A 26,524-nucleotide genomic window follows, 5' to 3' on the forward strand; every position below is an offset into this window, starting at 1 on the left:
GAGAGAGAGAGAGAGAGAGAGAGAGAGAGAAGAGAAGAGAACAGGAGGGGAGGGGAGGGGAGGGGAGTGGGAAAGAGAGGGAGAAATAATAATCTAAGTTTACCTGGGAAAATTACTTACCCTTTAAGAATAAAAAGGCTTGGTAGATTAAAAGGCAAGTCTATTGCATTGTTTTTAATCTTCAGAAAATAAAAACCATAACTTGTATTTTGCTTTTTCTTAGTTGCCTAAAAACTTTTACCCAATTTGTTGACCAAATCTTACTCAAAATTTTTGCCTCAAAAAAGTTAGCACTTTTGTAACTTATTCATAATCTTTGATATATTTCATTTTAAAATAGAATTTTGTGTTATTTGTATTTTCTAAGGTTTCTCAAATCTTTTGAAAGTTTTTAGGTAGTGTCATAAATAAATCATTATGTTATACATGCAGTGACACTTGGGTATAAAAATCAGTGCAATTGATAATCATCTCATGCTTAGAAGGATCCTGTGTTTAGAAACTAAAATGCTCTTTCATGGCCATCCTAAATTCTTAATAGTTTTATCTTTGAATTTGTGTTTTATAACTGAATTCCACTGGGACAATGGAACATGTGCTGAGAACTTGGAATGAGCACTCTGCCTCCCAGTATTCCTTAGTTAGGTCATAGGCTTTGCCTCCTCACAGCCTGGTAGCCCTGACCCTGCTTGGCCTCCCTATTCTCATTCTCGCTGTGGGACTGTCAATGCTTTTAACACTGCTAATTGATTGTGTCATTTGTAGAGAGAGGTTCACACTTCTCTGTTGTCCTACCTTCCAGTGGGGGTTGATTGCAAATGTGGAGGGTTAGATGGTATATGCATGGTGTGCTTGAGGGCAGAAATGTCCCTGTATTAGGTTGATAATACTATGGAATATTGGTGAAGAATTTGGATTGGAAGACCTCAAACCCATCCAAGTTCAGGTAGCAAGTTCATTCTAGGGTAGAGGTTGCAATTTTTTGAGAGTTGCCTTCTGCTTGGGTTGATAATTATTTGTTAGAAATGGGAAATTGATTTCCCCCAAACGAGTAATGTTTTCTTTTTAAAAATTTGAGCCCACTGAGTGTACAAATCAGGCATACTACCCTATGTGTAATCATTTCACATTTTATATTCATTCAAAAATATTTCTTTTGGATTTAGCATTGTTTTGATTAAAATCTATTGCTATATCCAATTGAGTGATGCTGTGGGGAAAACATGCTCTTAGTACAGCAAGACACATGTAGGAGTAAAAATTTCAGATACTATGTTAGAAATCTGATTCCATAAGATGGTTTTTCTAAGGTCATATAATGCAGGTTAAAAAGGGTTACTGCACTGGAATTCCCTACCATGTAATAGAATATTTACCTAGACTTTTAAGGTTCTAAGTGATAGTTTCTGAACCATGTGTATAGAATTTTTAATAAGCATACCTGATCATAATCAAGAACTGCCAGTATGTGGTTTAAATATGCTTATGTTTTATGGTTAAAAATGAAAATGATAACTAATTTCCCCTGCTTATGTATTAAGTGTACCATATGCTTACTGCTTCTCTTCATTAAATACATGCACATTAACCATCTGTTCCTTTAATCCAATACTGATAGTCATCAGTTGTGGAGATCCAGGCATACCAGCCAATGGATTGAGATATGGTGATGATTATGTGGTTGGACAAAATGTTTCTTACATGTGCCAGCCAGGCTATACGATGGAATTAAATGGTTCCAGAGTCAGGACTTGTACTACTAATGGCACATGGAGTGGAATAATGCCAACTTGTAGAGGTATGATGATTACTTTATCAACATTTTCAAGTGGTAACCACCACATATTTCCTTAACTTAAAAAGTGCATTCAGTTTTTTTTTTAATTTTCAGTTTCATTCTTTTTTATGGTACTAAGAAATGGTGTATACATTTTTCTTTAAAAGCCTATTATAATATACAGGATTTAACAATGATATTTTGAAAAAAAAGCATTATATCTTATTGTAAGTGTGGATAATGAATGCAACAAAAAGAACACAAATAGAATGTACTTTGATATATAACAACCATTATTATTTATATTTATTGGTGAATATTTTGCAAAGAATGTAACTTTAATGAATTATAACTAATTTGGTAAACCAATAAGCCACTTTGGGTCAAGTCATTTAAAGATGAGGGAAAAAACTTTCTCTAACATAGGAACAGCTGAGTTATAGAACTGTAATTCTTCTAAGAAAAGGGAGCACTTGTTTCTTCAAAGAATGCAAAATTTAATTATTTATTTTCTGTCTATATGGATTTAGATTTGCTACTATATGCTGTTTATTTCATCCACTGGAAATGTTTTCCTAATAGTTCCACCAATTTTTATGATTATTTGTGAATGCAGTGTCAATTTGTATTGTTTTATAATGGTTGAATTTCATAATTCATGCATGTTTGTACATGTCTATGAATTAATAGTTTGCAATAAAAATAATAGTTTTGATGTGCTTGACATTTTGGATTATACACTTTCTGAATTGGATCACTATAAATATACAGTTAGTATAATAAAAATATATGAACAGACAAGTTTATGAGTTATACATTCATTAATCCAAATTGGCAATTGCATTGTTAATAAACTTTAAAAATTATTTATTTATGTTGCTAGTCATCATAATACTGTCATTTTTAGGCCTTGAAATTGGTACCTCTCCTGTCCCTTTCTTTTCCGCTACCTTAATCAACCTGCTTTTGTTTGAGGACAACTTAAAACAATTTAAACCAAATAAATTTTTTAAAAATTTAGCAATGCATTTATAAATTCTATAATAGGTTTTAGTTAAGTGGTTATTGGAATCAATTTGACTATTGTAATAGACACGTAATCTTTACTTTCCCAACTGCTACATAACTATTTCTAAATTCCTTAGTTACAATGTTGATAACATACGTAGCCAAACCACCAAGCTCTTTAGCCTAAAAGTCTTGAAAAATAATTTTATATAAAACCAATAATTTATCAGTTGTAGTAGTATACAGCCTTTCCTTAATTGGCAGGAAGCTTGCTATTTTGTAAAAGAATCTCTGACAACCAGTAGCCATTATCTTGCCAAGAAAAAGTAGCATCTTGAAGGGATTAATTTCAGGGATGTTTCAGGAATACTACTAGGAGAATAAAACATGTCACATAGCATTGTCCTCCAAAAGGTTAAATTAGCACATATGCTTCCTCTCATGATATTTATTTATTGTTTTTACACTCAGGATATTTCAACAGCTGTGTCTTAATCACTTTTAATGTAATTGCAGCTGTTACCTGCCCAACTCCACCGCAGATCTCTAATGGAAGGCTGGAAGGAACAAATTTCGACTGGGGCTTCAGTATTAGCTACATCTGTTCTCCAGGATATGAACTTTCCTTTCCTGCTGTTTTGACCTGTGTAGGGAATGGTACCTGGAGTGGAGAAGTTCCTCAGTGCTTACGTAAGTATAATTTCCATATTATGATGATGTGTTAAAGTGACAAATCTTCAAATTTACCAGAACAGATATGAGGTTTTTAAGCTCCCTCCAATGCTTAGTTAAAACTCAAATTTAAAAAGTCAGTATTTTCCAGCATAGCTACTCTTTATATACTCTTTTTATGTTTATTGTATTCTTTCTGGTCTGTCCTCATATCTTAGGCTTAACTGTTTTGATAAACTTTTCAAAATATGTTTTTCAAAATTTCCCCACAGACCCTCTTAGATTATTTCTGCAAAATGATTCTTATTTATATCCAATTTATCTCGTTTGATTACTTTTTAATTTCTATCCACAAATCTATTTTCACAATAAACCTATGCCACTTTTACATGTTCATTCACATTAAGTTCTCATGATAATAATTGTTTTTGTACATCTAAAATTAACAGGGTAAGCATAGAAATTACAGATCATTGTTTTTAGAGAGATTACTGTATACCCCAAAAGCATTATTTCAGGATTAATTTGTAAGAATGTAAAGCAAAACAAAAATCACATTTATGTTACACATAAATTATTGTAGCATGTATTTTAGACAGTTAGACCCTACTTAGATGTTAACCCAACATCAGTAGTCTTTGGTTTACTTAAATGAAAATCCCCAGGTAGAAAACTGATGGAATAACACAGTGGGGAGAATTGAGTTTTCTGGCTGTCTCTCCCTCCTCTCTTTCTTATTGCACAAAAATAAGATACTGAGATTAATCATTCAATAGAAATATGCAAGAGAAACACTTCAGAAGCAGGCCATTAAATAACTTAATGATAGAAATGATTGCCCAAGCTGAAATGCTCATTGATGAAATTCACTGAGAAAGCATGCAACAAATTCAAAATATGCTAGATGTACGAAATTTAATTAAACAAGGTTCCTAACCTTCAGGATTGAGATTATGCTGCCAGAGTGCTTGGATGCAGCAAAGTTTATAATATCCTGAACGATGGTGAAAATTAAAAGAAAACACGATAAACCAATGTTTGTATTATTTTACTTGTATTACTTTACTCTGGAAAAATTTGTTTTGTTTTCATATATATTCAATGATTACTTTCATTTTTTAAAATTTTTATTTTTAAAATTTTTCTTGTAGTTGTAGATGGACAGCGTGTCTTTATTTTATTTATTTTTGTATGTGGTGCTAAAGATTGAAACTAGTGCCTCACACATGCTAGGCAGGTACTCTTCCACTGAGCCCCAGCCCCAGCCCAATTACTTTTCTTTTTAATTTTAAAAAAGGTGTTAGAAAAGAGATTTGAAAGATACAAAGTTAAGGAAAATAAAGGTTATGTAGGTTTATCTTAGAATACTTCAGAGAAGGTTCTTTGAATAGTGAGCCCCAAAATAAGGTATTCTATGATGAGGGTAGGCATGTACACCAGTTGACCTGGGATCCCTAATTTTTTCTTGTTTTCCTGTCAGGTAGCCTGTCCAGTTAGAGACTCTTTCACACTGCCCAGCCTACAATAATCCTAAGGCAACACTTACTCTGAAAAATATATGGTTATTTTCTTTGCTTCACAGGGAAATAAGTTTTTAGGTGCTGAATCTGCACATTTAAAAATTGAGTATATTTCAAAATGGATAAAATAACAAAGCATACATTGTGAAGTGTGACCACAATAAAGGAACTGAAAGCATTTGATGTAGGTATATTTGCCTGGGTTATATACTAGATCTTAAATGATTTGATCTTATATGCTACTACACTTCTGCAGGCTCATGCTGGTCCAATCATATTGGCTTTCTTATTCTTTGTCCAGCTTGTTGGATATGCCCTAGCACAGAGCTTTGGCATTAGTTTCTTCCCTATGCAATGCTCCCTTGGAGAATCAGCATGGCTGAACACTGTTTTCTTCCTATCTTTTCTAGTGAGATACCTTTTTGCCAGTTTATGGGACATTTATCTCTACTTCTTGCCACCCACTATGCACACACATACCGACATGACAGGTTTCTCTTGAACTATTTTTTTCTTATAGAGCTTATTGCCTTCCCACATACTACCTTTCTTTCTTATTTATGTGTTTATTGTTAGTTTCACTTTAAACCCTATAAGGGAAAGGATTATTTACTCTTTGTTTACTGATATGTCCAAATGCCTAAACCCACTGAAAATAATACTTGTCTTTAGCAGGTAATAAATAGATTGTAAATGAAATCATGTAGTCTATTTGTTTAGACTAATAAACACTACATTTTCAGAGTAGTTGTTGTAGACCACTGATATTTCTTAATTCCATATAAATTTGGACTTTGATGGCCTTCATTTCTCTCAAAAATATTCAGCTTTACTTTGAAGAGGAAGGGAATAGGATATTTGGATATGGGATTCAAGTGTTCAGAGTACAACAAATAATCATATCTTTTATAGATATGTGTGAAAGGGTGGTTGTAAGCTGAAAGTAGTGGCTCATGTCCTAAATCCCAGCAACTGCAGGACAATGGAAAGTTCGCAAGTTCAAGGCCAACCTGGGCAATTTAGTGAGGCTCTAAGCATCTTAGTGAGACCCTGTATCAAAATAAAAAAGTAGAAAGGGATGTGAAATATATTTCAGTAGTAAAGAGCTCCTGGGTTCAATCCCCAATTTGAAAAAAAAAAAAAAAAGGATAGTTGTAAATAGCAAGCTGGAACATTATGGTGTGACAAAGCTACCTAGAGTCATACCTTTTCAGTATTCTCCAACTTTCCAGCATATAAGTACAGATATGTGATTTGATTCTCATCAATGTAAAACAAGGATACAAAGTATTTATGAAGGCAGTATGCTAGAAAAATATCTGAATGCAATTATTTAAATATTATACTGAGTTTTTCATTCACAATGTATTTATGTAGATCTAGCCCCTTAATTAGGATATTATGACAATATGCCCCCCTTGTGCAGTATTTCTGTGAGTTGTCATCATTTTTATAAACTGTTTATTCTCCTGACTCTAAATTTTTGCTGTAAATATCTTTATTTTAACTTCTAGCCAAGTTTTGTGGTGACCCTGGTATACCTTCCCAAGGAAAACGAGAAGGCAAAAGCTTTATATACCAGTCAGAGGTTTCGTTCAGCTGCAATTCTCCTTTTATATTAGTGGGATCAAGCACCAGGATTTGTCAAGCCGATGGCACGTGGAGTGGCTCATCACCGCACTGTATAGGTAACATTCATTAAAGGCGTCTATGCTTAGTAATTTTGGTACTAATAGAAAATGGTTATAATTTATGGTTTTCTTTAAAATCTACATTTAGTTAAATATGAAAAAATATGAAAAACAAAATATAGAAGCAATTAGAAGATTCTAAAAATGAATATTGGTAGAACATGTTATTATTTTTAGCACTTTAAACTTCCAGAGAAAGACTTGAAGTAATTTTGTTATATATCAGTAAAATGAAAATAAAAAATTTTCAGAATAATGGTATTAATAAATACTATGAATTATTTATATATTTATAGCTAATTATGCATATTAATACGAAATGAAACTTGCTCCAAAAATATCCAAAAGATATGGATTTCAAAATGATTGTAAATACATTTTTGTAATCCTAACATTTAATGGCACATTTGGTATACTAACCAAATAACCTGTCATGCAAAGCAACTGAGAGACTACCTGCTCTACCATTCTTATAACTGAATCCTAGAGATGTCAGTTAAGTGCAAATTACTAAATCCTGCTTCTTTAAATAACTTACTCTTTCAGAAAAAAAATATTTCTCTATCTGAAATCATAACTTAGCAAGGTCCTTGAGGAAATGTTTTATGCACATGTACTTCTTTCATAACCTTTATTTTCCTTAACTTTGTATCTCCAGGGTTAGTTGAGTGTCAAGTGTTTTTAATATTAGAAGGGTTCAAAGTTCAAATATTACATAATAAATGCCAAATGCAGTCTACCTGAATTTCTTGCTTTAAGATTAGCAGGATTATGTCCATGGAGAAGTGCTATTAGATTTATATTCTTTTTATTATTCAGGATACTTTCATTAAACCCCAGATGACTTAAAATTGTTTTGTATGAGAGAAATGTATCTATTATAAGTTTTAAAGGAATATTATGTTTTTAATCTTTACTTTAGAACCCACCCGTACCTCATGCGAAAACCCAGGAGTGCCACGGCATGGATCTCAGAACAATACGTTTGGATTTCAAGTGGGTACTTCAAATAGATATTTCTATTTAAGAATAAAACTAGGTAGAAAGGCTTCCTTGCTTCAGGTGCTTATAATCTTGATGACACAAACAGAAAGTGTCATGCTTATCTGCATTCATGAATATGTGAAAAAGGCAACCTGCAACAAGAGAGTGGGAGTTAAGGAAATCAGGAAGAAGGAAAGCTGCTTCAAAAAAGTATGCTGAGTGCTAAGGATATGGCTCAGTGGAAGAGCACTTACTTAGCATGTGTGAGGAACTGGATTAGACCTTAGGGCCACAAAATTAAAAAAAAAAATAGAAAAGGCTGAGTGAATATGAGGATAGAATGAAAACAAAGTAAAGATAGCAGCAAGTATTAGAAAATCCATAAGCAAGACAGTATGGAAGGGATAATTAGTAAGAATAAGTGAAGGAGTAAATGAGTAAATTCTGTGGAGAGATAGTGAGGAAAGGTTAAAAAAAAAAGGAAAGAGGTTAAAGGAGAGACTTCTGGGACAATAGTAAATGTAGAGATATGGTTATTTAATAAAACAATTATTGCATATAAGACTAAAATATTTTTTAGACATTGACATTGATGTGGAAAATTTCTGGAAAATATTTTAATCATGCCCTATTACTATACAACACAAAGTCGAATTGTTGTATTAAAATACTCTAGCATGCCCAGTAATGTGCAGATGATGACTTACTTGTTTTTTTCTTTTTCCAATTTAGATTTTATGTAGAGATTCAGCAAGTTTTCTGTTACACAGGTCTAAAGGGAGCCAAAGTGCATACAGATTCCAAAAGGAAATAGCCAATTTATACATTACCCAATTGCTTTGTGTTGCAGAGTTTTCTAAATTGTGCTATTTTGAGTGAAATTCAGTGTGAACCTGAAGAACATCCATTTCTAAAGGAAGGGCTCATCTAAAGTGCCATATTTTGTTGCTAAAAATAGTTTTCATTTATCTACAGTTCAGGCATAGTGTGAGCATTGATTTTATAGTGTTTCCAATTCTGGTTTGCCTCAGTCTGGTCCAGATAATAACAAAAGGGCAAAAACATGTCTTAGTCTGTGTTATATCAGTGTTTTTAGAAAGCCATATCTCCATAAAAGGTTTTTATCAATTGATCTAAATCCTGAAAAATGGACAACTAGCTACACACATGAGTTCTCATCATATAGGCAGTGAAAATGAAAGAGAATGTGACTTTGCTTTGATCACAGAGCAAGTTAGTGACAATATCTTGGGAGAACATGGAATCTTACTATAATGTCTATGCATAAAATCAGGCTGTTTTCTGAAAAATATAAGCCCTTTCTCATATTATTTAAGATAATGGAAATGGAAATGAATGATTTTAAAAGAATTAGCCAAAAAAATTGAAAAAAAATAATTAACTTTGCATTTAAAAATTTTTATTACGTAATCATTGAAAGGTTTTATTACCATTTTACCTAACCCTGAATATATATTATTTGGGCTAACAAATATTTACTAGAACATTAGATTCTACCTAGATCAATACAAATAGACTAGATTACAAATATGATAAAGTCTAATTTATTATAATTATATCAATGTCTATTAAAATTAAAAATATACCAAGTATGTTAAATTGGAGATATCAGCTTTCTTACATGCATGTTTTTGGTGTATACATAAATTTGTACATACTACATATGTTAGCTAAATCTGTATCGAACCAACACGAATTAAAATTATATGTAATTCTAACTAATAACAATTTATTGGTGGATTTCAAATGAATATGATTTCATTGGTCTCATAAGCAAAAGGTATAAGTTCAGAGAAATTTTTGCTTGCAGTTAAAAAATCTATGAAGAGCTAGCTTAAGTCTAAAAGGTGTTATAAATCATGTGCAGGTATGTTTGAATCCTCAAGAGAGAGGTAATCCAGGTGAGAAACAGCAAATCCAGAATCTAGGTACTGGATAGTATTAACAAATGTTTTCATTACATTCAGTTTATCTGTCTCATTTTCTATGTTTGTAGATTGGCCATATGGACAAGGCAGCATCCTTTCTATGTACATCTCAGCTATACAGAGAAAGTGATTGTGACAATCTTAGTTCTACCTTTTCAGAAACAGTGAGAATGTCTCAAGTGTGTACTCAGCCTGGTTTGATCAGGTGGCCAGTAGTAAGAAAGTAAAATTATAGCTATGTTAAGCACACTGCAAGGATGGGCAAGAGAAAGTTAATAATTATAGGGGCACTCAAACCATTTTTTAAAATTTCACTTTTTGCTTATATAGATTTACATAGTAGATTTTATATAGATATAATTATTAACATAAATACATATCACCTCTTGCTAGAGACCATAAAAACTCTAATTGAAAAATGTACTCAACATAATGCGTTTTTTGTACCCAAAATATTATAAGTTGGAATAATTTTGACTGAAAATAGATTAGTAGTGAATAGTTGTAGCAGTGAGTCTAGGAAGAAATAGTTGTCAAAATGATTGATACAACATCTAGATTAATTATGGAGTAAGTGCCAAATCTACATATTTCATTAACTGTATCACTCTTTAAATTGAACTCTAGGCAATGGAATATGCATCATTTGAATTTAGAATTTTTTTTCACAAAGGTATTGTTATGGAATATTTTAAATCTGATACTTTAGATATTTAGCCATAAGGTATTTAACCCTATAAAATTACCTAATAATATCCAATTTGTAATTATGTGTGATGTCCACTATATAATTGAAATTAATATGTAAGTAATTGGGTAAACATGTTACTAGTGTTTTGTTACCTTAAATTATAAATATGAATTATTAAAAATATATTTCCATTGAAATATTCTTATATTTTTTAATATAAACTCATAAGTTTTTAACTTTTTTAAACTAGGAAGCTCAGGACTAAAGTTGATGCATAATAGTGGGTGAAAACAGAGTCTAAAGTCAAGACATAACTACTGAGCATTCTCAGACTCCATTTGCTGGGGGCAGTCTGAAGTGACAGACCCTGAATATCACTTACCTTGTCCTTCACTTATAGTCATTTAATAAAACTTGTTGTTTTTTCCTTGTAGTATATTCTGAGTTGATGACTTCCTTCCCAGGCTCACTGCCATGAATAAGTTTAGCTTTCATACAATCAAACCTCCCATGGTAGTGCCAATATTATCAATAGAATTACTGCTCTTCATTTTTCTAAATACCATAGCCTGCCATTTGAGACCCTTCAGTACTGACTCTTATGTATGCTCTGACTTCATCATTACAGTTAGAATTTATTACAAACATACTCTATACCAGGGTGAATTGGATTATATATCCTATTTTGTCTATCATTATATATAGATAATAGAATAAATCTCAGAGGGGAGATAAACTGACTCAAGTAAGATCAGATTCAGAATTAAAGCCAAGTCTACAGTACCCTGGGGTTATTATTTGCTATATCTCACTGCTATCCACCTTATGCAGCCCCTTCCACCCCAACTTCCTTGCTTACTTTGTGAACCATTCAAGCTGACCAACTGTACTCTTTTTTTCCTAAAATGGATGATATGCATTTTTACTTCCTCATCATGATATGCATTTTTATTTTCTCATCATGTTCTTGACTTTTCTAGTTTTATTTCAGTCATTCTCAAATTCTAGTGTTCGTTAAAATCACACAAATCTTTTGTTAAATAAGATTTTTAGACTCTACCCTAAGAGGTTCTGATTCAGTGAATCTGGGGTAATGCCCCAGAACTTGCATGACTAATAGACTTCTGTCTGATATTTATAACATTACTGGCCTGGAGACCACATTTTAAAAACTACTGTTCTATTTATTTATTGTAATTTCTCATCCTTAAAAACAGTACAGATTGCATGACTTCTAAATCACCATAACCTTAATAATAACCACATTTGCTCTGATCTCTTCTTGTATTCACCATCTTTAAAATACATATACCTCTTATGATGTTATTTTTATGTTTAAACTTACATATCTTTATTTATCTTTACCTATTTTGCTGTCTATCTTTTTATTTATATGTAGTTTGTGGACTTTGGATATCAAATATTTTCTTCAAATTCTTATAACAAAAATTTGGCACCTTGTACTTATTGGGTACTCAAATATTTCATGATGGCATGTAAACATAATCATGAATTTTACCAATTTTCTTTTAAAACATTTCAAATTTTTGTTTTTACCACAACCATACAAAATTTTGTCTCAAAGTATTTTCTCACCTGCAGGTTTTTCTTTGTTGCTGGGTTTGAAATTTCATTGGGACATGTTATTTTCTCTTTAATATGCTTATAGGTAGGAAGTGTTGTACAGTTCCACTGCAAAAAAGGACACTTGCTCCAAGGATCTACAACCCGCACTTGTCTCCCTGATCTCACATGGAGTGGGATTCAGCCTGAATGCATTCGTAAGTATTGAGAGAAATAATACTTATGGGTAACAATTTATATATATTTTTCTTCCATATAATAAATGTGTGAAGTTGATTTTATATTATTATAAGATGTTTTTATGTATGTAATTTTAATACCATGTCAAGACCCAGTGTCCATTGGGAAGGAGCCTTTCTAAAGAGATCAGAAGGCATAAAGTGCAATTTCTTTTTTTTTTTTTTTTACTTTATTCTTTCTTTCTTTCTTTCTTTCTTTCTTTTTTTTTTTTTTTGGTATAGCTCTTTAAATTGTGTTTCAGTCACCTGATAATTATAGGTGATGATTATAGGTGATGATTTTGGGTATCATACATGTGTACTTATCAATCTAAAATTGTTTGAGATACAAGATGTTCTAACCTATCGACTTAGTTTTTTAGTCACCTGTGAAAGATTTTCTGAGAATCTAAAGGAAATTAGAAACATCAATTTTAAAAAAAGTATTCGTGGATACTTTGTAAAATTTGAAAACTATTTCAAGATTTGCTATAGTCTCAGTGGTCACTGATTTCAAGTTTAGAGCACTTGCTGAATGGATTAAATAAGAACAAAGCCAAAGATCATCAAATAGTGTTTATCTGATAATCCATTTAAAATATATTTCAAATGGTCACCTTCTTCTCTCTTCTTTCCTTCCAGTTCCCTCTTTTCAAATCCTCTCCAATATTTTAAATTATGTGTCTTTTGAGAGAAAAGAATAGAGTAAGCTGGAGCAGAAACACTCAGTAGGAAGGTATTTAGATTCTAGGATTTGCTTAAGCCCCAGAGAAGCACTGTGTTTCCTCTAGCCCTTTTCAGGACTGCCTGAATGATCATAAGACCCTTCCAGACCAGTGGCTTACTTAGAAGCGGCATAACACTCTAGTGAGACATCATGTTATTTCCATAGTTGGCTTATACTTACTAAAATGGCAAAATTCCTTAAAGGAAAAATTCTCTGAATAATTGCTTTTCTGTCCTATATTAGGTTTTTTACAGTAAATCAGTGTTCTTTGATGACCTAAGTTTGGAATATAATAATTTAAATAAAGTTTAATAGCTTCTGTTACAGCTTCGCATTTCAACATTTCTAGTATGTGCATAATGTGGGACTAAAGAATGCAGTAGAGGCAGACTCTGTTTATCCTTATTGATATTTACTCCATGAGTATTAAAGTAATTAAATTATAAAGTAATTTTACTAACTGAATTATATTAAATATAAACTATTTAACAAAATATTTAGCACATGGTGCAAAAATTGTTAGCTATTATATATAGCATTATGAACCTCTGTTGGGAAACAAGTGGAAAATATTGTTTTTCCAAATAAATTTTTCCACAAAATGCTTTTCTCAGAGACCACCCTTAAGGATATCTATACATATGAAAATATGTTAAAAACTTCTGTCCATGTAAGAAGGAAAATTTCTTATAAAAATGTATTTCTGATTGAGAAAGAGTGGTGTTTATAACATAAAGCAGTCAAACTGGGGGGAGGTATGGTGGATTCAAAATAGAGAATTACAGTGGAAAGAAAAATAGAAAAAGGAGACAAAATGTTAAATGAATGAAATGGTACTTCTAGCATATGAACCCCAATATGGCCAGGAATGATCCATGTATTAAAAAGTTGTTAAAATGTATTTTCTATATAGGTAAGTATTACTACCAAGGCAATATAATCAGCTATACTTGTATTTATAATTAGAAACTATTTTATTATTTGTAATAAATACATAAAAATCATAAAATAATATTCTCTAAACTAAGAAAATAAAACAAACAGAAAAACAACTGGACGCTAGGGCCAGTCATAATAGTGTAGATCTATATTCTCAGCTACTACGGAGGCAGGAGGATTGCAAGTTCAAGACAAGCCTGGGCAATTTAGCTAGATCCTCTCTCAAGGGGAAATAACAACAATAAAGATGTGGGGATATAGCTCAGTGGTAGAACACCTCTGGATTCAATGCCCAGGACTGCACAAGCAAATCAAATGAAAGCAAAACCTGAGCTTGACAAAACTTAAAAGGCATCTTACCATAGGACATTTAGATCCTTTAATATATTTTATTATTCATTGTGTCTCTCTAAAGTGGTGATATAGTATACATCTATGAGCTTAATTAGCCATAGTAAGCTTATGTTCCTTTCCCTGTCTCATTTTCTCTGTTGTCATCTACCAGTGTTCCTGATCATTTTGTTAGGAGATAGTAGAGTATTAGTATGTCACATTGATACATTTTCCTTGGGTTTTTAGGATAACAAATCAAATATATATTTCAATAATGTAATTAAAGGATTTTTTTTAAAGAGAGAGAGAGAGAGAGAGAGAGAGAGAGAGAGAGAGAGAGAGAGAGAGAGAGAGAGAGAATTTTTAATATTTATTTTTTAGTTATTGGCGGACACAACATCTTTGTTTGTATGTGGTGCTGAGGATCGAACCCGGGCCGCACGCATGCCAGGCGAGCACGCTACCACTTGAGCCACATCCTCAGCCCTAATTAAAGGATTTTAAAAGTTATATTGTGACTCTTATTTCAAAATTTCTTTAGAATGCACGTAGTAAATTAACACTGTTCTCTTTTCTTAATATAGCCCACAGCTGTAAACAACCAGAAACTCCTGCTCACACAAATGTAGTAGGAATGGACCTTCCATCTCATGGGTATACACTAATTTATACCTGCCAGCCTGGCTTTTTCTTAGCAGGTGGAACAGAACACAGAGTGTGTAGATCTGACAACACCTGGACTGGAAAAGTTCCTGTTTGTGAGGGTAAGTTTTCTCCATAGAAGCTTTTAACATAAGAGACATACTATTAGGCCTTCCTTGGATACAAGAGACAGAAACTTAATTCCCATTAGCTTAAGAACAAGTGATATTAGTTGACCAGCATTGAAAATAGGAATTATGCGAACACTTCTGAATCCCAAAACACAGAAATATTATTCAAATCTCTCCAAAATGTCTGATTGCTGATTTTTCTTGTCTTTATTCCTTCTTTATATTGTCTTTTCAGGGTAGGTGTATTCATTTTCTAGAGCTGTTGTAAAAAGTGCCGTCCATAATATTCTAAAGGTTTAGTACTTCATTATCTTTTTCTTTTATCCTGTATTCTCTCCTAGATGATCTCATTTTAAGTCAATGGCTTCCTTAGTCCCTTGTATGTAATTCATTTAGAAATTAATGTCATTAGTTCATTTGCCTTCTTTTGCCTTCAGACTTAAATAGTCAGTTATTTCCTTGACATCTCTACTTGAATTTCTCAGACATTTCAGTGTTCGATAGATGTGAAACTAAACTTGTAAATTTTCTTTTCCCATCTAGACTTATTCTAATATTCTCTCTCAGTGATACAGCCATCATATAATTTTATACACTAGAAATGTAATAATCTGCCTAGATATTATCCCAAACAAATCCACCACATTTTCAATAGCTTTCTTATGCCGTTTTATCACACTACTATGGTAATACAGTTTAGGATTATCTCTACTGGGACTACTGCAACAGCTGCTTAACTTCTCTGGCTATATCAGTATTTGTTCTCTTCAAAATATTCTCCACATCTGCAGCCCGCCCGAGTGATATTCACCTAAAGCACCTACACCTAAATCTAATTCTAAAGCTATCACAGTGTTTTTGTGATAGGTGCTGTACAAAAAACACATGTTATAGTTCCCACAACTTTGCATTCCCCTGTAGTACTCAAATGATTTCTTTGGTTTTGGGCTGCCTTTGGTCTGACTGAAAAGATTTCATTTTTGTGTTTATCCAATTCCTGGTACATCATGAGCTATTTTAACCATTTTGATTCTTTTTTTTTACAATAATAAATAATATAATATAATACATAAATAGAGCACAATTTTTCATATGTCTGGTTGTATACACAGTATATTCACACCAATTTGTGTCTTCATACCTGTACTTTGGATAATAATGGTCATCAAAATTCCACAAGTGTGAACCTTACACAAAAAAATGTTTGCCTTTTGTGCGTACCCTCAGCCCTCAGCTTCCACGGCAGAAGCACCTATTTCTATTAATTTTTGTGTCTAATTAAAAAAAAGTCCCAATATGATAAGACAGCAACAATCAGCCCCTTTTCCCACTGAACTCTGAAGGAGATAATTACTAAGGCTGTTAGATAAACAATAAATGTTGAGAAGATGAGTGAGATATTATGATGAACAGGACATTTTGGAGAAAATTATGTAATATCTCATAATAGAATTGTGTTATACTATGTGTTTTTGTGTTATTAATTACAGCAACTTTTTGAACCCTTGTTTGTTTTCATAGCTGGTTCCAAAATACTGGTGAAAGATCCTAGACCTGCACTGGGAACACCCAGCCCAAAGCTAAGTGGTTAGTAATTTAATTTATTTTTTTTGAACTCATTATGTCTAAAATCAATCTACTGTTTTTTTGGTAAAGTGACCAAATTTCTTTGGAAAAATATATCTTTGCATGGAAAAAACTATGTATCTTACTATATCAAATTTGATCATTCGTGATATGATATTGAATTTAAAATAGTGTAAGATTGTGATATGTTAAGATTTCAAAAATGTTGTTTATAGTTCTCTGTGTCAAAACATATTGTTAATAGATTTCTCTATAAATATTCCTTTGAAGATCTGTAAAGAACATAATATAATGAAAATACTTTAATTAAAATATTAAAATCAAAGCAAGATATTATTTAAAATTTTAAACATGTATATTTAAAAAAGAAACAAATCCACACAGTAGATCAGCAGCTTTTAGAACTTGTACAGTTTATTTGTAATCATTGGATCCAAAAAGAAAATTTAAATACCCAGCCATCATTAAGAACATGGACTTTAAATTCTATAATCTTGATGCAGTTCTCATCTGTGAACTCTCTAACCCATGACCTTGGGAAATTATTTTATGTGTCTGAGTCACCATTCATTTATCTATCAAAGAAATAATGATTAGATTATTATATAATGAACTTTATAAGAATACAGTGCAAAGTGCTTAGCCCATAGTAAATGTTCAATATATGAGCTACTTTTTTTGTATTATGATTACATTTCTGTGATATAAATTCAAAGTTAAAAATAAAAATAAGGATTTAATGAGTGTGTACCTTGTATACAGATTTGGCTTACTTGCATTCGACCAAGAATACTGTTAGGATCTGATTTTACTTGAGTTCACAAGTTCTCAATGTATATGCTGTCAAAGTAGAGTGCTTAACAAATCTCTAAGACTTAAACTAATTTATTCAATACTCAATGTAAACATGTTGATTGCCACTATGACAGTAAAAGAATATGTCAGCATAAGGTAGAATTAGCAATGGGGTCTAAAAACCATAATAGTCAATCAGAACCCAGAATTTCCCAAAGGAGATTTTTCTAATCTGGGAATAGGTGGGTTCTCTGAATGGTAGCTCTAGTACATTAGATATAAACCTGGACCATCTTGAGTAAACAAAGGCAATGACCAACCAATTGTCAAATCAGACAAAAAGTGAAGAAAACTGAAGAAAGCCAGAGAATTCGTACGTTTGATCCAGTATCCACATATAAAGATTTCTGTATCGATTATAACATGCACATGAGATAACTATAATAATCAATTGTATATTAAATAAACAAATCCAAAAATTTTCAGAGCAAATTTAGTCTTTCAACCTGATATTTGGCCATGATATAGTTAAAGGTTAATGAGAAAATGAATTAACATTCCTGTATGTTTGGAAATTCAAAGCAAAATTAATACTAATAAATAACTCACGATTTTAAAAAAGACATTAAAGTAGAATATACACTACTAAAATTTATTTATATTGAAAAATCTAAATATTAGAACTTGAGGTCTATAGGAAAAAAATTATAAGGAAAATTTATAGCCTAAAAAATCTTATATTAGAAAAGAAAAAGCCTCAGAATTAACAAGGTAGGTGTCTCTGCTAAGAACATATAAAGATTACAACGAACTAAATAGAAAAACCTACAGAAACAATAGAATTATCTCAACATTACCAAAGGTAATTCTTTGAAAAAAAATGAAAAAATTAGAAGAATCTCTAGCAAAAATAATAGCAAACAAAGAAAATGTGAACATAATTACATAAGCAACAGATTAAATAAGTTAGAAGTGTATTGCAAAAAACTATCAGCATGAATAATTTAAAAAATTAAATGAAATGCACATATTACTAGAAAAATATATCTTAATAGAACTAATAAAAGATAGCTTGAATTATTCCATTAAAAAAGAATAGTTAAAATTATTTTCACAATGAAACACCAGACTCAAATGGCTCCTCTGATGAGTCCCACCTAATTTTCAAGTAACAGACCAGATCACCCAAGTTTTATAAAAACTCTTCTAGACACTGCAGCTCCCTCTTGTGTGCTCTATATGATTAACAGCTCAGCAAAAGACATTATAAACAGGCAGAGTTTTAGGTTCACATGACTTGGGATTATAGATGAAAATCTTCCATAAAATCTTTGCAAATAAAATCTAACATCAAAATCAAATTGGACTCACCTTGATGTGCAAGGTATATCATTGTTAAATAATACTTAAATATAATATATCACAGTGGGAGGTTAAAGTATAGAAGTTATGGTCAATGTGTAATTGACAAAGAAAATATTTGATAAAATTCAACACCAATTTCTAATCTTTAAAATTTTTAATAACTAGAAAGGAAAACACTTATTCAATGTGAGTAAAAATATCTATAAAAATTCTAGATCAACTGTTATCTTTAACATGAGAAAACACTGAGCAGAATTCCATTAAAGTCCCAGGAAACAGTGATTATATTACTCTAAACTGACAAGAATAAAAGTTGGCAATCAATCAAGGTCAGGGACATGATTTCGTATTTGTGTATTTGCAATGGTGTGAAGTCTTTGAAATAAGTTTGAATTCAAACATATTTTGAAAGAAGTGATCATGGGGCTCAGCAGTAGAGTGCTCACCTAGCATGTGCAAGGTCCTGGGTTCGACTCTCTGCACCTCATAAAAATAAATAAAATAAAGGTATTGTGTCCAACTACAACTAGAAAAATAAAAAATAAAAAAGAAGTGATCATGACCATATTATTCCTTTTTACTGATGTCTACGTCAATGTGGATGACACTTTAGTTTACACAGAACTGCCAAATACTTGACTATACATAAATCTCATAATAGACTTAATAGAAAGAAATGTCATTCCCATCGTAGTTGGAGTACAGTAACCAAATAATGTCTGTCTCTTCCATTCCTCCATGAGGTTTTACTTCCCACTTTTGTGTGGGAAAGGTGAAGGCTCACTATTGTCAACTCTGGGAATTCTCCATACTCTGCATTCAGTAGATGTTATGTTGATAGCTTGGAATCTACAATAATGGACATATTGCTACCATTTAAATGAGAAAATTATCTTAGATTTTTTTTCTTTTTTTTCCTTAAGTGCCCATCATTAAACCTTTATTACCACATTAATGATTAATCCTGATGCAGCTGACTTTTCTGCTACTGCTACCTCTCTTGTTCCATGACTATTACCTCTGTGACTGATATGTTCTTTTATATTCTTCAGTTAATGCTCTTTCATTTCTCTAAGCACAAAGGATACAAGATCATTAGGTATGGCAGATTTTAATGAAAGCTTTGGTGGCAGTGAAGAGCAATCACAATGTAGGCTAGGGAAGGTAAACAATCAGAGATACAACACTTATTTACTGAGTATCTACTATTTGCTAAACACTGCTATTAGAACATCTTTCTGCTTTTATCTTCTCTAATTTCTGCAACCAAGAGCCTGTTACCCCTATCTACCTTGAAAATTTTTAATATTGGGCAATTTATCTTGTCACTGTATTTTACAAACCATTTCTAGACACAATTTTGTTAGCCAAAGTTATCTAAGATGTTTACCAAATGAAGGGTCTGTATTCATATACTATATCAAACTTTTAGATAAGGTTCCTCATCACACATAGCAGTATAACTTAAAAGTTCAAGGGGTCAGTGCCAATAGGAAAATGACTTAGCAAAGTTTACAGAGCCAGTGCTATAGATTTTTCATGACAGTAACTACGTGACTACTAAGTGTATATTTTACTAGTTGTTCAGTAATCTATAAAAGCAATAATTTCCCTATTCTATCTGGATAATAATAATAATTGTAATAGTAATAATAATAGTGATGGTAGCAGGTAGCAATTAGCTAAATACTTCACATTCTTTGTCATTTAATCTCTCTAAAAACTATGTTAATCACTTATATTAGGAGGAAATTAATGTCTAGAGTTAAGTAATTTATGCAAGATAACACAATTTATAAAATGTAGAGGAGGGAGTTAAATACAAGCAGCCTAACCCCAGTGCCTAACCCTTCTGCTGTATTCTGCCACACTTAATCTTTCTCCCATGAGAACTGGGCAATTCAAGCAACAATTCTTTTATTTCTAAAAATACCTATAAACCTCACAGCTGTCAATATAGTTCAGCCCTGCTCTTTTTCAGTAGCATCTATTATTGGAATATCAGAACTCAGTATTCCATAAGGGGGCCACAGAAGTATTCCCTCCATTTTGCAAATGGGACAGATTTATTCTGTGCTTTTCCACCTATGAACCTTTTCCCACTGCTAGGAGAAAAACAGTCCTCTTAGAACTTATGCATAGACTTATTCGGCTCAGTAAAATCATTTTATTTTCCTTCTGAAAGACAGATAATGTTATAGAAGACCAAGTATAAGTAAAGCTTATATTTATCTGGGTTCTACATAAAGCCTTATGTCTTTAATTGGTATTGTTTCTTATTGATGACATGTGAGGAAATCTAGCCAATATAATTTTGATTTATTTTTAAAAACTTGAAACATTTTTATAAGAATAATTAAAGATGATATTTTACAAAATACACAACATTATTGTGTATTTTGTAAAATAACATCATTCAATAAGCTGATATTCTTTAAATTACTCTTTAATACTTATATTTACAGGACACTATAAAATTAAAATGTGGAATTTATTTATCTATTCACAGTACCTGATGATGTGTTTGCACAAAATTATATATGGAAAGGCTCTTACAATTTCAAAGGAAGGAAACAACCCATGACCTTGACAGTGACTAGTTTCAATGCTTCTACTGGGAGAGTTAATGCTACCCTGAGCAATAGCAACATGGAACTTCTGCTTTCAGGTATTGCATTAAAAAAAAAAATAAGCAACAAAAATAGTGCCTTCATGCTCTCATTTTATTATGCCTTCATAATTCTAGTAATGATTTTATACTGTGAAATAATTGAAATATTTGTTTATTATGACATCCATAATTTTTTTCAGAAATAAGCCTCTCTGGCTTTTGGACTGATAAGTGAATATTATTATACAAAAATAAAACTCTTCAGTTTTGAAGTTAAATTTCTTCAAGAATTTTTTTGTTGTTGAAATAAACTATTATGTGTTAGAATAGAATTCTCACTTTTAAATATGAAATACTTATATTTGATATTGCAAATATGAGACATAGATATATATCTATATACAGCAAATGTCTTGGCTATATAGTTATTCAGTATAATTATTAATATTTTGGTAAGAATAAAATGAAAAATAATGTAATAATCACTGATTTTGTAAATTTTAGAAGAAATATTGAGCATTGCTTTATATTATTGAATGATCCTGCATTAAACTTACTAAAGAGTATTAGAAGTTTTGAGGGAGGGTACCAGGGATTGAAGTCAGGGCACTCAGCCTCTGAGTCACATCCCTAGTCCTATTTTGTATTTTATTTAGAGACAGGGTCCCACTGAGTTGCTTAGCACCTCACCATGGCTGAGGCTGGCTTTGAACTGGCGATCCTCCTGTCTCAGCCTCCAGAGCAGCTGGGATTATAAGCATGTACCACCACGTCTGGCTGAATTTAGTGTTATATTTTTCAAAATATACACAATTGTATAATATCAATGGAAAAAAAAAACTTTATATAACTGAGAAAATGCATTTAAGTTATGATTATTTACCTTTGAAATCTAAATGGTTTTTCTTTACTTTGTGTAAATGATAGCCAAATGAAAGGTATTATTTTTTACAATGTAGAAAAACTTCAAAATAAATCCCTACAAATATAGAGAAACAAACAGAAGATGTTTGATTGACTTAATTAGAATTTGCTTATTGTCTTCACACAAAATAATTATAAAAATTTTCCAGTGATATTTTTGTTGAGAAATTTAATTATGTCCTCTTTTTATTTCTTGCAATTTACTTTGGGTCAAATTTTGCATATCTTATTTTTGTATGCCCAGAATATTCTAATGGTGCCTTATCCGTAGTTAAATGATAAGGGGAGTCAATGAATAGAGTAAAAATTGAAGTAAATGCTAATCATGAAATTTTTATCTAGTCTTATTTTCTTCTATTCTCCAAATGTATTTATATTGCAGCTCATTCTCAATTTTAGGATACTCACTCTGTAAAAGAAATTGTATATATTATGCCATTAGTTCTATTATTTTCTTGGACTAAAAATCCTGCTAAATTTTCAAAACCTAGCTCAGATGTTCTTTTTCTTCCTAAGTATTTCCTTAAATAAGTATCTGCTTCAGTGTGGAATGGTCAGTCTCTCTTCTGGTCTTTTATTTATTATATTCTCTCATGTGTTTTACTTACTTGTGTAACTTACTTATACTTCCTACTTTATTGAAAAATCTTAAGTTTAGGAAAAACAAATATTCATATTTGTGGCTCCAGTAGCACCTAGAACATTCACAGTGTTAGCACCTAACTAAGTATTAACAAAAATGGGAATTTTAACTTCCGGTTTGTGCTCTTACTAATTTGATTAGGGAAAGAAATCACTTTGTTTGCAATATCATGGAATTATGTTGCTATAAATAAAGATATTTATCTTTAGTAGCCTAGGTAATTCATACCTCATAGAGCAGACTCAAGTTGATATTTCAACTGAAAGAGAGATCAATATATATTGCAGTATTTAAGGAAAGCACCATGTGTGAAGCCATCTTTGACTTGGGACTTGTTTTATTTCTTTTCCTATCACATTACTTACATGATATACTTAAGGAGTAGTAAATAGTGAAGCGAGGAATAACTATTTATAAAATTAAGTATACTAAGATGTCCATGCATTTCACAGGTATATATAAAAGCCAGGAAGCTCGGCTAATGTTACACATATATCTTATTAAAGTACCAGCTCATGCTTCTGTGAAGAAAATGAAGGAGGAAAATTGGGCCATGGATGGCTTTGTAAGTATTTTTAAAAATTCTGCTGATTTTAATTAATTTATAGTTTGTCCAGGAAAAAAATGAATTTTGTAAATTTAGCTCACTGTGAACATAACATATTTATACATACATATATTGATAAGTACAAGTATTTAATATCCTAAAGTATCAAGCCTTTGATTATTGAATTCTGACATGTTTGCATACTTTTGTAATGTATTCATTGATTGCATCAAATATATTCTGGCTATAGTCTATAGTCTGATAAATAAATCTGGATCAAATCTAATTCATTCTTTTGAACCAGTATGTGAGGCATATGCAATGTATTTACAAAATGTATAAGAAAATTAAGTATGTCCATTAAGTTGAATTATGAATTTAGAATATTTTATAAAATAGTCCATGAAGAGCAACTTATGTAAGCTGCTTCCTGTAAGGCGATAGTTACTGTAGCTTTACAATTCAGTCATTTATGTGAATGGGATGTTCTCAATTGATAGTTGAAAGCATTAAGTAATATATTAATACACTGGGCAGGCATCTTTGTTGAAGAATAAGCATGAATATCAGACCATATTTTCAAATACCAAGCCTTCTTTTACAAGGAAGATACAATGATAAAAATAAAATATTCAGTTATAGGCTTCAGTAAGTTTGATTCCCAAGGAAAAAGTTGTCCATCCTCTTTCACTATTCTGTACCATTACTTGTGGAATTGGAAAGGAACCTAAGTTATAAGTATGCTTAAATTGTTTAATTATATTATTTCGTATAGAAAACAAAAATGAATTCATTTATTAAAGTATTAGAGTTTGAATTATTATATTTAGAAGTATTTTATTTAAAAAAATGACCATGACCAGAACATAATGTCTAGTGATAATAAATCACTTATGAATACCAGTTGTCCATAGGTAATTTGGTATTCTTTGATTTTTAGGGTAGAGATTAAAATTTCTTACTACTTTTATGGAAACACCCATGATTTAAGTAACTAATTGCCACTAATTAGCACAAATTTCAGGATGTATTCACATTACTAGTTAGTTTTCAGGATCATTGAAATATATTAATTTCTGTTTTACTAATGAGATCAAATGACATTATACGTATGAGGTTTTTTAAATATAAGACTTTATACACATTTAAAAACACATAGTAGTCGGCATTTACAGCATTGGATACAGCCATAATATTTCAGGGTCAAACAACAATAAGTATTTAGTTCTTTCTCATCTATCTGGGTTCACTATGAGAGATCTATACTTGGGCTGTGGTATTGAGTTTATATGGGCTCACTCCAGTGACTCTTTCTGGGGCTAAGGCTAGAGGGGCAGCAGCCATCTGGAGCATGTTTAAAGAAATCAGAAGCTCACAGGAAAACAAGAGGATCTGAAGTAAGCTCTATGGTTTTGAAATAAATATATTGACATATGTTTCTTTATTTACAGTTTAATTTAGATATTCACATGGCCTATGTTCATCTCTGTAAAGTACACAATTCAGTGGTCATAAGAATATTGACGATTACATGAATCCATAAGTATGATGATTTTAAAGTAATTTCATCACCTTAAAAAGAAACCCACACCTTTGCTATTAACCCAACCCTCATTCTCACTCTACCCCTGAGCAATATATTTTATACCTCTATATACTCCCTTTTTCTGGACTTTTGTATGAACAAAGTCATGTAATATGTGGATTTTTGTGACTAGCATCTTTTACTTAGTGTAATGGAAAATATGCCTCAATGGTTTAGGCCAACAACTGACCTATGCTCAGCCATTTACATGTCCTTGGCTAAAGCAGGTCACAGTGTACACTTTCTGTGAAGGTGTTAGGGTAGGACGAATGAATGTACCATGAGAGGAGTAACCTTATTTACAAAGAACAGTGTTATTATATTTTATTTTTAAATTTACCATTTGCCTCACTCTTGTTTATCATATTAATGCCATTTTTTGGACAATAGACTTCTTAGCCTATGAGAGATCTATACTCCTAAGTCATTATATTAACAACTAGTCCCCTCTTTTCAATATCATAGTTACTTAAATTGGAAATTTTACTTTCCTTTTTATAATGGAGAATTTAGCACAATGTGTCGTTTTACTTAGGAGGGAAAGGATTGAAGAAAGGAACATTGGATAATATTCATTTCAGAATAAAATTGGGCATTTATTAAGACCAGAAAAATATAGCCATAGCTAGTCTTCATATTTAATCAGACTTTCAAATTTATTTAGGTTTCTGCTGAGCCTGATGGAGCTACTTATGTATTTCAAGGATTTATTCAAGGCAAAGATTATGGGCAATTTGGACTACAAAGACTGGGTAATGTATTAATTTTGGTTTTCATGTAGTTCCTTTATTACCCTAGACAGCATGAGAAAACAGAGTAGACTTTATATGTTAGGCATACTTACTATATTTTGAATTCTGCATTGTCAAAATTGATACATTTGATAGCATTTTTTTACAATAATCACTTTCCTCAAAATGTCAGTTCTCTGTGTAACAACTCTGTATGATGTTTAGCTTTTCATCATATTTCTAATAAATATGACAAACTGTCTAGCCCTTAAGCAAGTAAAAATAAGAAAAAGTAATATAGAAATGAAGTAAATATTAAACTGTAAATTATTTCATCTTATCTCATGAGAACTATACTACTTCTTTTCAGTTTGAATATTGTTACAATTTTCTTACTCCTCTGAAAACATAGTACCTTTGTGAGAAACTTGAGGAAATATGTATTTTTTTTTTGATGAGAGGCACAAATTTTTAGCATCCTCATTTCAAACTCTTCTAATATGCGGGTAAACATTTAATGGTCTTCTTAGAATATGTTTATAAATATAACTTCTGGTGTATACCTTTCCAAAAATCTACTGTCTCCCATTACTACACTATGGTATAGATATATAAAAATTGATTCAGTCTCTAAAAGCTACTGTTTAACATTCATCTTTAAAAAAAATCATTGCTTTGAAATTTTCATAAATATACTGATACATTGGAGAAACAAGATATAGAAAAGGGTATTAATGTTTTGATAATACAGACAAAGTTATGGCATAGTTGAAAAGGAAATTCAGTTTTCTCTAAATGAATGATAATAATAAGCCATACCACATATTGTTTTACTTATTTTTTTTCCTTTTAAAAACAGCCTAAAACATT

General features: G+C 31.4%; 1 protein-coding gene across 5 annotated transcripts in view; it reads left to right on the plus strand.

Moving 5' to 3' along the window:
* Csmd3 (CUB and Sushi multiple domains 3) overlaps window positions 1-26,524 on the plus strand; it is a 1,083,924-nt gene that overhangs the window by 1,050,710 nt on the left and 6,690 nt on the right. For all 5 annotated transcript variants that reach the window (XM_005316223.4, XM_078016771.1, XM_040293722.2 and 2 more), the window contains 10 exons: window positions 1,619-1,798; window positions 3,302-3,475; window positions 6,492-6,665; window positions 7,591-7,664; window positions 11,962-12,073; window positions 14,678-14,857; window positions 16,388-16,453; window positions 21,123-21,281; window positions 23,244-23,356; window positions 25,588-25,675. In XM_005316223.4, the coding sequence (XP_005316280.1) occupies window positions 1,619-1,798; window positions 3,302-3,475; window positions 6,492-6,665; window positions 7,591-7,664; window positions 11,962-12,073; window positions 14,678-14,857; window positions 16,388-16,453; window positions 21,123-21,281; window positions 23,244-23,356; window positions 25,588-25,675 (1,320 nt within the window). The remainder of the gene's footprint in view (window positions 1-1,618; window positions 1,799-3,301; window positions 3,476-6,491; window positions 6,666-7,590; window positions 7,665-11,961; window positions 12,074-14,677; window positions 14,858-16,387; window positions 16,454-21,122; window positions 21,282-23,243; window positions 23,357-25,587; window positions 25,676-26,524) is intronic.

This window comes from Ictidomys tridecemlineatus, chromosome 7, assembly GCF_052094955.1.
Source record: "Ictidomys tridecemlineatus isolate mIctTri1 chromosome 7, mIctTri1.hap1, whole genome shotgun sequence".
Lineage (NCBI taxonomy): Eukaryota > Metazoa > Chordata > Mammalia > Rodentia > Sciuridae > Ictidomys > Ictidomys tridecemlineatus.